We start from the raw sequence: 17,997 nt of genomic DNA on the forward strand, positions 1-17,997 counted from the left end.
GCATCGAATCCGATTTTTTAGCCTTAGACAGATTTGTGGACAATATTTGAGAGTGATGGGTCTTTTGTGTATGTAGAAAATGTTTCAGATCTTTGAGTTCACCTCGTGAAAAATGGGAGCAAAAACAAAAGTGTTGCATATATATTTTTGTTCAGTGTAGTTATAGTTAATGTTACTTAATGGCTCTTCATATTGGAAGCACTATGAAGACACAGACACATTGCATGACACAAAGAATTGAATCATGTCTGATTTCATATTTTTATTGAGCCAATAATTATTATTACTTAAACAACAAAATACATCTGCATTTGTAACCAAACTTCAAATGGGCGAATCATCATTCCCTTCATTTATGTTAACTCTCTTAATTTTCTTGATAACTAGGAAATCAACAGCAAGGCTTTAACATACTAAATGATTACATTCCTACTTTTACAAGTAAATATGTGAGAACACACTCTGAGCAGCATCAGATTTCTACAAGTGTCACTTTGTTTGAATGACCACTGTTGGTTGAGTCATGAAACCAGTTGTAACTGGTTGTGCAGGCATCATCATCATTACTCCTGGCTGGACAGTTGGATTAGGCTGCATGTTGACGACAGGGTTATTCTGTACGTTGACAACAGTCGGGGTTTTCTTGCGATGTTTGAACTCACGATGCATCTGACACCAGGAGCACCACTCGCAGAAGCAGGAAATTGCAATGTCCTTACAGAGAGAGCCCTGCAGAAAGAGAATACAAGCATTACAGATGTGGTGTAATTCAGGTGGAAGAGCAGGTCATCTACCAACCAGAAGTTTGGTAGATCAGTCCCTGGCTCTTCTGGTCAACATGTCACAATATCCTTGCAGCAGATACTGAGTATGTGTGTGAATGTTAGACAAAAAACATTTAGTCATAGTTGAAATCAAATATTTATGTTTTTGATTTAGTGAATGAGACTTGTAATTCCCACTTAAGTCCAGCTTTGAGTTCAGTGTCATCATCTCATGGTTCATACCTTGATGCCATATCTGTTTCGCATGGCAGCTCTTAAAGACAAAACTGCAGGAGGAACACAGAGAGGTATCCCAAAGGATGCTAATATACCAGGGCCACATATATCACATAAAGGGAGACAGTTGTTCTCTCCAAAGTTTCCTGAAAGAGTGCAGGCGAGACAGGGGCAGCACCAGAATCCATAGCAGCCTGAAAAACACAGAAACACATCAACAAAGTGGTAACAAGTCTCAAAAGACAAAGACGATGCAAATGAGAAAAACCTGCAGTCCTGAAAACACAAATATCATTTATGAGTCATTCAACTTTAACTGGCTTCTTACAAGTATTTGTATCCTTAAAGCAGTCAAAAAGACCACTGTTCCAGTCTGTCAAGGGTTTTTCTGCCATTGTATGTTGAACTTCACCCACAGACACTGAACGATCGCTCTGTGAAAGTCGAGAAGCAGAAAAAGTCAAATAACTGCAGTTGACATACAGCTGCACTCCACTAGATAATCCAATTACATTTTGGAGTACTTCTATTAAATTTGTTCATGTCACTTGAGACTTTCAAAATATTTGTTTTGCTGTTGATCCTTTTGTTTGCTAAGATCACTTTTATAAGGACAACTGCAGTAGAGTGCTTTTTCTGAGAGCAAAGAAAAAGTATGTTCATAGTGGCTTTGATTAAGTGTGGCTTCTTTTCAGGCTCAAATAAACACAATGTATGCTGAAAAAACAAAAACTGTAGGCACATAAATATGAAACCAAAGTGAAGGATAACCTTTTAAAGCCTGAAATGAACGGTGATATGCCAAAGAATTCGGGCAATTTATTTTGTTTTTTTGAGAAGTGTCAACTCACAAACTCATAAAAACTGTATGTATCATATTTGATATAGTATGCATTAAGGGTCTCAAAAAGATGGTTTATGTAATTTGAAATACCAGCACACTCCTGGACAGGAACTTCAGACTGGTTTGGCAGTCTAAGTCCGTCTAAGACAACCTAGAATCCTTCACGTGGTTCGCCTTTGAGAACAAAAACAACTATAGAAATACAGAGTATGAGAAAATATACCTCGCTCAAATATATTTGAGTCTTTTTTTTTATTATTCATTATTATTATTTATTTTATTTTTTTATTTAAACAAACTATAGCTCTACATACAGTCACACCCTCATTACATCTTCTACTGATGGCCTCTGTTTCTCTAAAGAGGACTAATATACTCCATGTACACATGCGTATTTGCAAGAAATTAAAAAGTGTCAACTTTTCCTATAAAAACTGCTACTAGTTTCATGGTATAAATAAACCTTTCCAAGTCTCTGTGACAAAGTAGATGTAGAAAATTGGAAGGTCTTACCTGCTGTTGCCGGACACCCTCTGCGCCTCTCTGAAACTTGAATGAATGAGTGAAAGGATGCTCCTCGGATTGGGAGTTTTATTGCCATCTGGTCAACACAAAAATGCTGCAAATCCTGAAATTCTGGAAACATAAAAATGAAACTGAAACCTCATTCCTACAACAGTATCTATCCTCTTTTTTTTAATAATCGTATCCTACGTGAATTTTAAACAGACAAGCAAAAACACAACTGACATGTTTTTCAAAGAATGGTTAATATAAATGAAAGAGTCCCAACTGGTAAAAGAAAAAGGAACAGTTAAAAACAGAAAAAGAAAAGAATCAGTCACTCTTTGGAGCAGGAACTAATAATTATCACTATCATGTTTGTCATTTTATCGTAAGGATCCTCGAAATGCCAATCTGCAACTTTGATCCATGTGACTATGAACCAGATGTGCGAGGACACACCTTAGTTTTAAAGGTCAGTTTAGCTTTTTTTCTGACTTAAAAGCCACAAATTACTAACTTCCTCTTAAAGTCATCATGAAGAGATGTGAAATGATTACACCTATTAATGATAACACCTGTGGACTGTGAAAGGATAGCTGCACTATTATTGCTACTAATGTTTATTTTTAAACAATATAAACAAAATATATTTATGAGATAGGTTAGACATTACATATATGCATTTATAACCACTATATACAAACAAATATATTTTCCATAGAAAGGTATACCTCATCTTTTCTCCAATTCATCTTTCATAATCCTTATTTATGAGGGACTTTTTCTCTAAATTATACTTCTCATACTTTTACATTTAATTAATTTAAGGGTCTAGTTTACTCAGCTTTTTGTTATTTCCTTCAGTGTTGTTAAGCTTAAGAACCAATGGAGATTAGATATAGTTTTTTAAATTACATGTTTAAAGTGAGAGATACATGGGTGTAAACGCTAAAATCTAAACCCCTGCAGCAAACACATCCTTCATCCTTTCTTTGAGTTTGTTTGGACGGTGCCGTGTACACTGGAACAGCCACAAAGGACAATTTTATCCACATCTCTCTCTCTGTCTCTCTAACTTAAGATGTTTACTTTTTAATGTAACAGTGCGTTAATTCTCTGTCAAACACTTTAAGACGAAAACATCTTTGAAGACTTACTGCATGTAATACTAAAAGATGTGCTGGAAAAACCAACAGTGACACCTTGTGGTAAAAAAGGGGTAACAGCAAGTATCTGTTGAGGGCCTGGAGTAACTAAATATATTAAATAAATAAGCCATTAAATAATTAATTAAACATTTAATTAATTAATTTTCAATGGCATATTTACTTAACTCATTTTGTCACTCTTGGCCCTCCACAAGTACCCTGGGCTAAACAGTTAATTAACAGGGCACTCAGTCTTGTGCAGCATATTTTTCACTGCTTCATTATGAACAAACTACAGTTATTAAGTGTATTTCTGTAAGACCTGCTTATTTTTGTCTTTGGTGCTACTTGTAACACAAATAGATGTTAGTGCTTTTGGTTCATTATTATTCTAGCAGCTAATTAATGACTTTGTTGCCACCATCAAAGTGTAATTCCCATACTAATTTGATACGGTAACCCCCTATTATTACAGTTAGGGATTACTTGAATGAATAAATAAATAAAAAACATGAAATAAAAGCAAATAAAACGTAATAATCAATAATAATAACAAAACACAAACTAGTTGACAAACAAAACAAAAAAAATCTGGTTCTCTATATGTAGCTTTAATGTGCAAGTGACCATAGAAGTTAAAACCAATTTGGCTAATGCTTCAAAATAAACACTTACTGTGTCCTCTAAAGGACTGCATATTTTTCACTCTTGAAAAGATCCAGTGTAGCACAGTCGTGTTCATTAAGAGTTCATATGTAAAGGACCGCTGCAGTCGCAATCAACAATACAAAGATACAGAGCTCTTGGTGCTGCACTGACAGCAGAGACAATGAGAAATAAGGTCTGGGGATGTAAGGGGTTTTTGACTTCAGAAAGGGAGTCTTTTGGTGCATTCCATTTCTTTTCTTTGGCAGATGGAAGAGGATTGTTCCAGTCACATGGATCAGTGGTACAGGGTCAGGTCAAGGGTCTGTCCCTGTCTACGTTTTTGTCAAGTTGTCAGCTGGGAAAGTATGTGTCACCTTACTATATTTTGAAGCAATTTTGTGTAACTGTAAATTTGACTTCGCTAACACTGCCTATGGGCAGCACGGTGGCTCATAGCAAAAAGGTCCTGAGTTCAGTTCCACCATCAGGCTTTCACCACCACTTCAGCATCTCTCAAGCACACACCAAATGTGAGTTATACAGCAACACTGTGAGAAACACCGCCATGATGCACAGGCTGCAGGTATTCAGACATACTGTCATGGTCGTGACCCACTGTTTATGTTTTCATATCTTTTGTATTTTCTGGCTCTCTAATTGACATTAGGCATCTTTGGGTTCCAGATCCTGAAAAGTTGGGATAAAACCTGCAGTAGCAGTGGGCTACCGGTGCACAAAGGTGTTACTTGATGAGAACTGTGTGTACCAATTTTATTTACTTATTTTGTATTCTGTTTCCCTTCCTCCCCGTCTCGTTATGTCAGATTAGTCCCAGCTGTGTTTCCCTCCTGTTTCCCATTCCCTCATTACCCCCTTGTGTATTTAAGCCTTGTTTTCCTCTGTCCCTTGTCGCATTGTACATTCTCTGTGCTGTGTGTCCTTTGTGCTCCTGATAATGTCAGAGTTCTCCGTGTCCCATTTTACTTTTTTCTACTTTCCTAAGTTTCCTATTTAGAGGTTCCTAGTTTCTAGGTTATGAGGTTTTTGTGTGGATACATTGATACAGCAATTAAGCTGCGTCCCTTGGCTCATTCCTTTGTTTTTGAGTCCTGCATTTGGGTCCTACTTCCTGCCTACCACACAGCACCAAACCATGACACATACACAAGGCAGTAGCAAAAGTCTTCTGCTTGATATTCATATCAGGCTGGAAAAGTTACAGCCCAAAATATCCAATTGTCACCAGTTTGAGATGGAAGCTTGAAAAGCCACCCTTTGTAGCACAGCCCGCATCACAGAAATCTTAAGGTTGAACAGTGTGGACTACCATCAGCTCAGCTGAGCCTCTCCTAATAAAGTAAGATGTGATTTCTTTCCTTTTAAATACAGAACATGCGGCTTCCAGATGTCTGTGGAAACAAAGAAGTGCTTCTGCTTTCAGTTCTGCAATGATGCTCTTGAAGTTAAGAAAATGCATTGAAGACAAATTATATATAACCTGCTATGCAGAGATGTGGAAAAAAACCAAAAAGTACACTCATGCAGGCAACTCCCAGAGATCTGCATCATCATGATTTTGATTTGATTCAAGTGGAACAACATGACAATATGACCAAATTATTCAGCTAAGTTAATCACCCTTGTTTTAGTGAAGTGTTTCCTAAATGGGTTAATGGCCATTAAAGAGCAAACCAAGGCTAAAACTTCATGCCATGTCCCAACAACAACACTTATTCTCTGTGAGAGGTTTCATGTAACACTGCTGATGAAATGTTGTACCAACATGCCTCTGTTAACCTAATTGTGGTTTGATCGAACTCTTTCGACATATTTTTCATTTCCTGGTGTTCAGTGCAGAAAAGCTCACATGCACACAGAATGAGAGTCATTTCAAACTGCTGACACAAGCGCCTCAGCAGCGAGGCAGTCATTATGGACCCGGCAAGTCTGAGCAACAGAGCAGTGAAAGAGCAGGTAGATAATACTCAGTCTTGCAACCATACTGGGCAGCACTGCTCCCTGTCTCCTTCCATTTAAGCACCTTCCATCTTTGTCACAGCTGGAATGGGAATTCCATCTCTCCTCCAACATAAGGCCTTTTCTACAGAGACTGCATTATGCTGCAGACTTCTCTGCACTTAAGGCATCTGTTTGGACAACGCCTGCATTTGGAGTGAGACAGGGTGATTTGTTAGATGAGATGTTACGCTTTAGAATTGAGACAGATCCAGCTAATGAGATTATTCTCATGAAAGGAGCTTTGGGAATAGAAAGGAAAACTAAGAGGGACAGTGAAGGTGAAAGAGTAGGGGTCCAGATGAATAAACAAAACCAAGCAGAATACAATAAAAGGAAAAGGTTGGGATTGTCTGAAGAAGGAGTGCAAACACATCTGAGATGAATATTTTACATACCCCTGAACAGGTCAGCTGTCCTGAACTTGCTGTCGCTCGGTGAAACTGACTGCAAAGAGTGTGCTGCACCATAAACCTACTCCTGATTGCTTTGAACGCCTGCAGATTGAAACGGTCGTAAGACGCCGACTTGTCTGCAAACACTTGGCATTCACTCTCTGAGATGTAGTAAACCTTGAAAGAATGTGACACAAAGCAGAAATGGTTTGAAATGGATAACACAGGCTTAAAAAGCCTTCCCCAAGCCCTGACCTTAACTCTAACATCAAGCTCCATTCCAGGAAACCAACCTAGAGTTATGCCAGAAGCTTGTTAATGGTTACAACAAACACGTGGTCGTTCAACATGCTAATGGACCAAACCAAATATTACTGGAAAGAACCACTTTGACAGATATGTGATAATCTCTTGCACACTTTTATGATACTATGCTCACACTAATGTGCATGCTCACATTTTCTATCTGCACTTCTATGTGAGACGTTCGGATTTCATTTACTCCACTGTGATGCGTTTTTTATAAAGATAACAAAACAGAGCAGAGGGTTAACACTGAGACAGTCGCCTTTCTCGTGAGGATTCACTTTACTTTGAAAGTGAATGAGTTATTTTGGGACAGGTAACACTGGAGATCATAAATGTATTATGTGAATGCAAAGATGGTAAATGTTTATGAGGTGCCGTAAGGGACATTATTACTGAAACGCTCTCACGCACTCCACTGAAAAACCAAGGCATTTCAGTTGAACAGGAAGTCCTGACAAGGAAACTGAAGGAAAAAGTGGTAGATTTCAAACAAGCCACTACACAGATGTCTACTCAGCAACCTGCTAGTAGCCTAAGTGAAGCAGCTGCATTACTTAACAATATATTAGCCTCAGCATAAGTCAAAATTTAGAATAGCAGGAGACGGGCATTATCCTGGTTAATTTTTTTGGCATATTTGCTTTTTGTCTTTTTTAGCAAAGAAAACAATATCTTAAAATCATTAATAAAACCAGGGAGAGAAGGCTTAGCGTTCCTCCATTTAGTAAAAGTAAGTAAGTAAAATTTATTTATATAGCACATTTCACAGATAAAAATCACAAAGTGCTTCACAATAAGATCAGACATACAAGTTAAAATTAATTAAAAGCCCGTTTGTATAAAAATGTCTTCAGCTGCTTTTTAAAGGAGTCAGTAGAGTCTAGACAGCGTAAAGACAACGGCAGGGAGTTCCACAGCCTAGGTGCCTGAAAAGCCCGATCCCCACGTGTTTTAAACCTAGTACGTGGGACCACCAGTAGCCTCTGACCTGAAGACCTAAGTGCTCGGGATGAAGCATGAGGTTTCAACAGGTCAGAGATATACTGGGGAGCTTCACCGTGCAGAGCTCTAAAAGTTACAACTAAAATTTTAAAATGAACCCTAAAATTTACTGGCAACCAATGAAGAGAAGCCAAAACTGGAGTAATGTGAGACCTCTTGTTTGTACCAGTTAAAAGTCTTGCCGCTGCATTCTGTACAGACTGAAGGCGATCCAGAGCTGATTTGTTGAGACACGTAAAAAGACCGTTACAATAATCCAAATGAGAAGAGATAAAAGCATGAATAATCATCTCAAGTTCTGCCTTTGACACCAGCAGTCTGAGTTTAGAAATGTTTCTTAAATGATAAAAACAGTTCCGGACAAGTTGTTTAGAGTGTTTCTCAAGAGACACTGAATTGTCAAATATAACACCTAAGTTTCTGAGACTCGACTGAAATGAAGGGTCTAAAAAACTGATATGCTGCTGAATTTCTGAGAGCATGTGATCAGGTGCAGTAATCAAGGTTTCTGTTTTATCTGCATTTAACTGGAGGAAATTGTCATTTAACCATTGTTTGATTTCTGACAGACAATTATTTAAACAAGACAATTTATAAAACTCAGAAGCTTTGAAAGAACAGTATAACTGAATGTCATCAGCATAGAGATGATAAGAAATATTACTGTAACGTTTGATAATTTGGCCTAGAGGGAGTATATACAGCAAAAAGAGAATAGGACCTAAAACAGATCCTTGAGGTGCCCCAGAAGGCAGAACTGAGGTTTCAGACAACACATGATTGATACAGACAGTAAAGGATCTCTCAGACAGATACGACATAAACCATTTCAAAACAACACCAGTAATCCCGAACAAATCCTTCAGCCTATTTATCATGATGCTGTGATCAACAGTATCAAAAGCAGAGCTGAGATCCAACAGAACCAGAACGGTGTACTCTCCAGAGTCTGCTGCCATCAAAATGTCACTAGATACTTTAAGCAAAGCGGTTTCAGTGGAGCGCAATTTGCGGAAACCAGACTGGAAAATGTCCAGAACATTGTTCTTCTCCAAAAAGTTGTTAAGTTGCTCTGCAACTGTTTTTTCCAAGATCTTTGACACCAATGGTAATTTTGATATTGGCCTGTAACTGCTTGGAAGAGATGGGTCCAAATTTGATTTCTTTAATATTGGTTCAACAATAGCTTGTTTAAAATAGCTGGGAACTGAGCCAGTATAAAGAGAAGTATTAATTATTTCCAGAATACAGGGGCCAATAGAGTCAAACACACTAATGAAAAATGATGGAGGAAGTACATCAAGGTGGCTTGAAGTCAGTTTCATCTGACCAAGCAGAGCACTGATGTCCTGTAAGGTAACAGGAGTAAAAGAGGAGCAGGTGTCAGAGGTAAGCAACGTGTCAGTGTGATACTGAGAGGATGATGGAGAAATATTGGGCCTGATGGCAGCGACCTTATTAACAAAATGGTTTAAAAACTCATTACAATCAGATCTAGTATAGACTGGTACATGAGGAACATCAGGAGAGACAATGTTCTTAATTGTATCAAACAATACTCTGGGATTTTTCTTTTTTGAAGCTATTAGATTAGCAAAATATTCGGTTCTGGCATTTTTTATCATGTCATTAAGTAAGAAAATTGATTCCTTGAGATGTACCCTATGGACCTCAAGCTTGGAAGCCTTCCATAAACGTTCTAATTTGCGACAATATCTCCTAAAATTTCGAATATTTTCATTTATCCAAGGACAGAAATTTGAAGAATGGACAGCAGTTAGTTTCAGAGGTGCCACCGTATCTAAAATAGATTTACATTGATTGTTAAAAGACAAAATAAGTGAATCCATATCATTTTGAGCCATGCGAGGGTCAAACATGGCAGAGAACCTTCCAGCAGCATCCTGGTTTATAATCCGCCTTTGGATCATCAATTTAGGAGGTGAAGGATCCACGTAAAATGACAAATTAAAGAATATGCAGCTATGGTCACTCACATGGGCATCCTCCACACATACATCATGTATATTTAAACCCAGGGAGAAAACAAGGTCCAGTGTGTGGCCAGAAACATGCTGCATAAAGTTAAAAGACTCAGTGATAGTGATGAGCTCAGCAGCAGTGTTACAGGAAGCGTCATCAATATGAAGGTTGAAGTCTCCCAATATTACAACCTTCTCCAATTTAATGATCGATGTCAGAAGGTCGTTAAATTCAGTTAGAAAGACCCCAGCAGGTCCAGGAGGTCGATAGATTAAAATACAGTAAAAGGTTTTCAGAGAACCGACCTTCATCATCTGTGACTCAAATGAAGAAAAGAAGTCCGAGGTCATCAGATTGCATGTGAGTCTGTCCTGGTAAACAACAGCAAGTCCTCCACCACGTCCTGACAGACGCGGAGTTCCAATGACAGAACAGCCAGACGGGCAGATTTCATTCAAGTGGACATAATCCTTATTTTGCTGCCACGTCTCAGTCAGACACATAAAATCTAGAGACTCTTTAATAAAAAGATCATTTAGAATAAATGATTTGTTCGTTATAGAGCGAACGTTAAGCAGGGCGAACCGAATTGATGACGGTTTATCTGCTAAATCTACAGCTGACTGCAGCGGCGCTTGAATTAGACACCTGTGCACACCTGTGGACCTGCCGGGCAGGGCGGCGAATCCAGAGTTGGGAAAAACCTTGATCGATGAGCAGACGTAGCTGTCACCAGCAAAACGGAAAATGGATGACGGACACAGAGTGAGCAAACTGCTTTCGAGCCATGGGGCTCGGGTCCCGGGCGGCGGCGGCGGCGGCGTAACATCCCCAGCAAACGACAGGAGAGGAACTGGTCGCAGGCACCGAGAGTCACCCCACAGCCAAGCAGCTAGCCTCCGGTACCTTCTCCGTTTCACCTGGACGCCGGCCCTCGTTCCCCTTTTCGTCTCTTGAGGGTGGAAATGTCGCGGGTTGTGCACAGTAGCACGCACTCAGGTGAGGAACATACCAGAGGAGGAGGAGGAAAAGTTTTTCTGTAGCTGTCCCAGCTGTCACAGTAGCTCTCCATTGAGTCTTTGATGTTTAAAAGTGTATCCCGATCATAAGTTAAAGCAGCAGAAGCAAAGTCAGAATACAAAAGAGCAAAAATTATATTGTAAACGACAAGTGACGACAGTGAAAAACTATACTGTCGCCTCCAACGAGCTGTAGCAGCGGCAAAGCCAAACACAGGCGCCATTGCTCCGCCAGGTGATGTGAGTCCTCTGCCTGCCACACAGCCAGCACAATGGATATGATATTTACTCAAAAGTATGATGATGTTAATAATGTCTGAGACACCCAATGCTAGATGATCCATATAAAAAAATATATGATATAATTCAAATGGTGGCACATCATTAATTTTTAGGGAAATCCAATTTTTTAAGTCACACCAAATGCATTGTGTGATAGGGCATAGAAAAAAAAGATGTTCTAGGGTTTAATTTTCATCAGTACAAAAAGAACACTGATCCACCTCAAAGCCAAATCTCTTTTTTAGAAATTCTGCCACAGGATAGATTTTGCTTGTGTGTGTCGTGTGTTTCTTTAGGTAGAATAGGCCATTTCATAAATTTTAAGTATGCTTTATCCGGTGTATCTGAAATAACTAAATTAGAACCATGCCATGTAACCATTCTGTCATAACTATGAAATATTTTGTCTTTGAAGAAACTACTAATAAATTTATTATTGCATTTTTATCAAACAGCTGACATTGTCCTAGCAATAAATTTGGGAGCACTGATGAGAAATTATTGTATATCATAAAGTTTTTAATCAAATGAAGCAGAGGCAGTGGGACCAGTTTACAAAATTTGTTATACTGTCTTTGAGAACAGTTTAGACCACAGGTGTCGAACTCCAGGCCTCGAGGGCCGGTGTCCTGCAGGTTTTGGATGTGACCTTGATCCAACACAGCTGATTCAAATGGCTAAATTACCTCCTCAACATGTCTTGTAGTTCTCCAGAGGCCTGGTAATGAACTACTCATTTGATTCAGGTGTGTTCACCCAGGGTGTTATCTAAAACCTGCAGGACACCGGCCCTCGAGGCCTGGACTTCGACACCCCTGGTTTAGACAATATTTTTCTGAAAAGTCTGTGTAACTTAGAATGACACCGTTATCATCCAACAAATCTGTTATGAATATAATCTTTTTGTTTAAACCAGTCGCTCTTGAAAATTGATTTTTTGATTAAGTGTTATTACTCTATTATTCCATAAAGTTAAATTATGGGGAGAAGTTGTGGGTAAATATCATTTTCCAAAAATGCAAAGTCTGTTTGGGAAAGTTTGATATCTTGATCAGGATTTTATTTACCTCAAAATCACATTTCAAATTAAAGTCTAATCCTCCTATTTTATTAAACAAGGATCGTGGGATGTGGAACTACATAGAGTCTGGCTGTGACAGACAAGATTTTAACCATTTAATTCTAAGGGTGCCAACCATAAATTCAAATTCTGGATCTTTGATACCACCTTTATTGTATTCCTTCACAACCTAAGATCTATCAATGTAATGGGTTTTATTCCTCCACAAAAATTAGAAAATAACTGTGTTAGCTTTATTAATGTTTTTAGAGGAGATATATAGAGAGTGACAAGGATAAATCAATTTGGAGATGCCTTCAACTTTAGATAGGATGTTTCTGCCAAAAATAGTGAGGTCTCTGGTTAACCAGTGGCTAAGTGATTTCTTCATCTCCATGATACAGTTAGAAATATTCGTGTCTTCTCTGCTAATTAGGTTTTTAGATATTATCAGCCCTATATATTTAACTTTAGATTCAACTCTAACCAAAGCTATTGAGGAGTCAGAGCTTGTATGAATCAGGAGTAGTTCACATTTAAATGATAAATGTATCATCTGCAAATTGACTTATTTTGAAGTCTTTATTAAAAATTGATATTCCTTGTATGTCATTAGAATTCTTGATTAATAGTGTTAACAGTTGAGCTGCCAATATAAAAAGCTTAGGGGAAATAGGACATACTTGCCGAATTCCGTGTTGCAACTTGAATCCATTCCTGGATTCAAGGAAGCCTTATATATTCTTAAGTAATGCGGCTGCTTCACTTAGGCTACTAGCACAGCCGTCCCCAACCCCCAGGCCCTGGACCAGTACCGGTCTGAGTCGTTTGGTACTGGGTCGCAAGAGTTGAGGCTCGAGTTTGAAATTTATGGTTTTCAGGGTATTTATCGTTTTTTTATTTTCATATCGTTTATATTGTTAACTCGGTTTCCCTGGGTCTTTTCCTGTGTGTTATGAATAAATCTTCTTTTTTTTGGTACCAGTACTGGTTTTATTTTATTGTATTTATCCACGACACCTTAAAGGCCGGTCCGTGAAAATATTGTCAGCCATAAATGGTCCGTGGTGCAAAAAAGGTTGGGGACCGCTGTACTAGCAGGTGGCTAAGTAGACATCCTTGTAGTGTTTTGGAATTTACCACTTTTTCCATCAGTTTCCTTGTCATGAAACAACTTCCTGTTCAGCGGAAATGCCTCTGGTTTCAATGGAGTGTGTGAGAGCGTTTCAGTAGTGTGTGTGTGTGTGTGTGTGTGTGTGTGTGTGTGTGAGAGCGTTTCAGTAATAATGTCCCTTACGGCACCTCATAAATGTTGTCCTATAATTATACAATTAACATAAAGAGAAAAAGTCGATTTTGCTGACATGCTGTTTAAAAAAAAAAAAAGGAAAAAAGATTTCTACAGCAGACAGGACATTTCCTGTAATTTAATTGTTTATCTATTACTTAATTACTGGGGTGGTCATGGTGCTTGTGGCGTATAGGAAAAGCTATAAAACTGGAGATTTCAGGAGCAATGGCATTCTGAAAATTGTGCATTAAACTCGTGACAGTGGAGATTTTCCCCGCAACATGCATCACATGCAAAGATTTTTTTTTTACTCTGCTTCTACACTTTGCAGAGGCACACAATGAAAACGGGTTGATGCTGAAACATTTTCACATGGAAAGTTAATAAAGTTATAGTTAAAGTTAATAAAGCAGGGGTGTCAAACTCGAGTCCTCGAGGGCCTTCTTCTTCAACAGTTTCAAAATACATCAAAAGCTGAAAGGTGTATTTTGTATTTTGTTAATGCTTAATGCAAACTAAGAGTGTGAACAGACTTCTCCACTCTGACGCTGCCATTGATCAACTATGTGCAATATCTCAGTCTTTCCATGTTCTGTGCAATATTTTTAGCCATGTGCAATATTTTTGGTCTCAGTGGAATTACCATCCCCACCCTACAGAAGAGGATTAGGGCCATTGGGGAAAAAAAAGTGGGCACGTCTTTTTTTTTTCTTCTTTTCCTGAATTCTGAGATTAAAGTCAGAATTCTGACCACAGTGTTTCTGTTTCACTGTTCTACACATACACCATGTATATAGTTAACTCACATATGTATACATATATATTGCCAGGGTTTTTTCCCCCTCGTTGTATATTGTTTTCTTTACTTTTGCACCTTTGTGGTCCAGCTACCCAATTTCACTGTGCAAGAAACGATGACAAAAAAAAGCTCTAAGTTGTTAACTAAGTATAGTGGAAAGTAAAAATCAGTCATTTATTGGTCATTAAAATGTGTTCAGAATTTGTAAACTGAAGATGATTGATCTTATAAATCATGAAACACTGCTCTCCCCTACATAAGCTGCTTTATAGGTTATCAGTATATTTTACTCGGTATCTGTTCATAGCAAAATTTGCAATATGGCACAGCACTACTTTTTAAAAATAATGACAAGAAGGGTTTTAAAAAAATATTGACATTTTATGCAACAAAGAGATTGAACACTGATAATGAAGATACCTGTAACAGTTTCTCAAAAGGTTTAGCTGTTACCAATAGATCAGGAAACAACAGTGTAGAAGCAGATAAAGGAGAGAGAGGAATGTGTGTTTGATTTAAAAGAGAGTCCTGTTTTTCTCGGAGTAAAGTATTCCTACTACAAACAGTTTACCCTTACGTCCGCCACAGGTGTGCTTCAAGGACTTCTTCCTGTGTGCTGTAGCTGTATGACTCAGTAGAAAGAACTCTGATTAAAAAACCACTGCTGTGTGCGTGCTTATAGCCCAACATTGCAGGGCTCAGCGGACAGATCCCACTCACGCACACCACTAACTCACTTCCTGGATGGCTCATGGAGTTGGTATTTTGTGTCAGGAACACCGACTGAGGGTGCGGGTTAGATTTCTTTGAAAGGGAGGAAGAGAAGGGCGTGAATAAATCTGTTAAATAAAGCTTATTTATTTAATTTATGAAAATGATGAATAAGAGGGATTAAATGACATATGAGAAAATGTAAAAGTAATGTTATTACTCCAATTTGATATTATTTATGTGGCCTTGTTAAAATAGTTGATGATGTTTGTTGAACTTTATTCCATTTCAAATTCCTGCTGATTGGCCGCAGAAACATTTATATATTTAAATGTATGTTTAAAGGTATGTACTCCAGTAGCTGCTGCTAAAGAACTAAAATATTGTCTATGATAATTAAACAATTTGGGACACTGATCCTTCAGTGGATTATGTGTAATTGGAACAAAGGAGATATTTTTTTTTACCTCTTTGACCTAACTGTGGGCACTGTGGGTTTCCATAACCCCGTTGTTGGAAACTTCCCACAGTGTCTGTCAAGTCTTTGATCACTGTGGTTGATGGTGCTGCTGCTGCTGACTGGTTGTGGTGGTGGTGACTTCTGAGTTAATGAGAACTAAAGCATCGGCATAACAAACACATATTTTTATTTTTATTTTTTTGTAGCCGATATCACATATAGTGAAATGAAAACTGAAACTGCTCACTGAAACTGGTGGTGGTATCAGTGAAGCACACAGTCTATGCTTCGTGGGCCTTATTCAGATGTCTATATACAGGACTTTTAAACCTTGGGTCAAGCAGCGTGACCAAGGCTGGTACCCAGAATGATTACAATGTTCCACATCTGGTGTGCAGGGCTTCAAGTGTGAGCCTAATGTACACACCATGAACAAACTATAAATTATTAATAAAAACAAATACCATAATATGATGTTTATGGTCACCTATGCACCAACTATACAGGACAACACTGTGCTTGTACCCTAGCTAATTGTACAGCTCACTCCGGTCCTCCATGTTTAATCTTTCCTGACACTTTGTGCTGCAGCATTCTGCAGAGTGGTGTGACTTTTACTGCCAATACTCTGGTCCTCAAACATTCTGTCACTGTGAGCTTAAATGGTTGAAGGAGTGTCATGCATTCATGAATCTGTCCATATTCACAAGCTGTCAGAGAAACGACATCAACACATTGCTCATACAGCCATTGCATCAAGTCAAACATGCCATCTAGTCTCTACCACTCGAATCAGCTTCAAAGTAGGTTTGCACACTAAACCCTCCATCTACACCAGTTGTTGTTCTTTGGCCTTGCAGCTGGTTCTGCAGCTGGTTCTGAAATAATCCAACTATTTTTCAGGCTTTGTTGCAAATTTATTGCAGAGCCGGTGTTCAGTCACGGGCCTTCTTTATAAAATGATTTCGAGTGTGGGCAAAGCAAGTACAGAAGGAGGTTTAGCAGCTGGACACTTCACAAATTCAATGTAGTTTTCTTTATATAGCACCACAACAACCGCTGTCGTGGTTACCCAACAAGAACTGTTGCTATCTTAGTATCATTTGTGACATAATGGCAAGTCACACCAATATACCCACGCTCCACATGTCAGCTGTACTAACAAAATCTCCCTTCTGTAGGTCAGCCATGGCTTTCTCCTTGGTGATGTTGTACTTGTCCTCCACCATTTCCTTGAGTGTCTTTCTCCATTTAAGGATAAAGTTGGGGTCAAGCTTTTGGACAAAGGCCCTGAAAGCTTTCATCCTCCACAACTAAATACACCAGAGCCTCATCCAACTCTGTCTGTTTGCCTTTCACAGGAGAACATGAAATACACTCAAAGGGGTTAAATGAAGTAACTCAAACTACAAAATTTGTTTAAGGTGTGACGCTATTACTAAAATACATGAAGAAACAAACTCAGTTGTGGAAAGTTTCTGTTCTGTGTGCACTGAATAGACAGTGTGTATTGCATAAATGTGCAGTGAAGGATTTTCTCTGAACTTTGAGGTTTTTATCAAAACTATGACAGCAATCCACATTTTTCTTTCAAACATTAAAAAGTAGGCCTGTGAGACAAACACAAAGTGAGCCTCACCAAAATACAGTGGGCTTCAATGTACACTAAGCTTTTATAGTGTTTATTAAGGTTTAAAGTGAAGTTGTCCTGTTGTGTTTGCAGTACTTGCTAATGATGCAGAAGAGGAGGAAGCAACATTTCTATCAGCTCTGTAAACATCAGTAAACACACAAACTGTTTGTGTGCAGTTTCTCACAGTGTGTTGCTAGCCAAAGGTCCAGCGTTTGCATTTCACAGGGAGAGAAAAGAGTGCTGAGTAACTTCACTCTGAGATGGAGGAAGATGGAGAGGAGAGGAAGAAGGTTAGATTTTTTGCTCGGTGAGGCTTGATAAACCGCAAATATAAAGGTTACATGTAATGTCATCATTTTAATCACATATTGGATTTGCATGTGATGTGTTTTGATAAATTATGTACTTTCATTTTGGGAAACATCCTGCAAAACTAACTAAGGTACACTTAGTTTGTGTTATTCAAATGCTGCATGAAAATACTGGGTAGTATAGTGCAGGATAAACAGGTTACTTTTCAGTACTGTGCTGGACTGGTGCACAGTGGCTGCGGTGCTCATGGACAGACCAGAAGAAACATGAAGTGTAGCAGAGATGAATTTGCATTTAAGCTGCTCATTTATTCACTGAGTTAAATTCACTGAACATAGTGTCAGTGTTGGGGATGGACATCAGCCAGGATAGCTTGTGAGAGCAGCAGGTCAGTATTATTACTAATGACTTGTTATTGATGGTGATGGTTATCATTATGATACCAATGTTTTTGTTGTCATTGTTAATGACTTATTCTCTCAGTAGTATCATAATATGCATGTATGTAAGTACGTATGTACATGCATTTTGGACTGATAGAACCCCATATTGTTATCGCACATGCAAAACATTTGCA

At 38.5% G+C, this 17,997-nt stretch overlaps 1 protein-coding gene across 1 annotated transcript; it reads right to left on the bottom strand.

Annotated features, from left to right (window-relative positions):
• Positions 1-252: 252 nt before the first annotated feature.
• On the bottom strand, positions 253-10,247 carry LOC100690283 (cornifelin-like). Its single transcript, XM_019346528.1, has 5 exons — positions 10,159-10,247; positions 2,359-2,481; positions 1,330-1,435; positions 1,008-1,195; positions 253-729 (listed from the first exon to the last, which is right to left on the bottom strand). Exons 3-5 carry the CDS (start codon positions 1,394-1,396, stop codon positions 490-492), a joined length of 495 nt encoding a protein of 164 aa, XP_019202073.1. The 5' UTR covers positions 1,397-1,435; positions 2,359-2,481; positions 10,159-10,247; the 3' UTR covers positions 253-489.
• Between the last annotated feature and the right edge of the window lie 7,750 nt (positions 10,248-17,997).

This window comes from Oreochromis niloticus, linkage group LG17 (assembly GCF_001858045.2).
Source record: "Oreochromis niloticus isolate F11D_XX linkage group LG17, O_niloticus_UMD_NMBU, whole genome shotgun sequence".
Classification (NCBI taxonomy): Eukaryota; Metazoa; Chordata; class Actinopteri; order Cichliformes; family Cichlidae; genus Oreochromis; species Oreochromis niloticus.

Coding starts and splice junctions, on each gene's coding strand:
- LOC100690283 (XM_019346528.1), bottom strand. CDS start 1,396: ATGGCAGAAAAACCCTTGACAGACTGGAACAGTGGTCTTTTTGACTGC. Junction 1,196..1,329: donor CTTTAAGGATACAAATACTT/GTAAGAAGCCAG, acceptor TGTGTTTTTCAG/GCTGCTATGGATTCTGGTGC. Junction 730..1,007: donor GAAACAGATATGGCATCAAG/GTATGAACCATG, acceptor CTCTTTCTGCAG/GGCTCTCTCTGTAAGGACAT.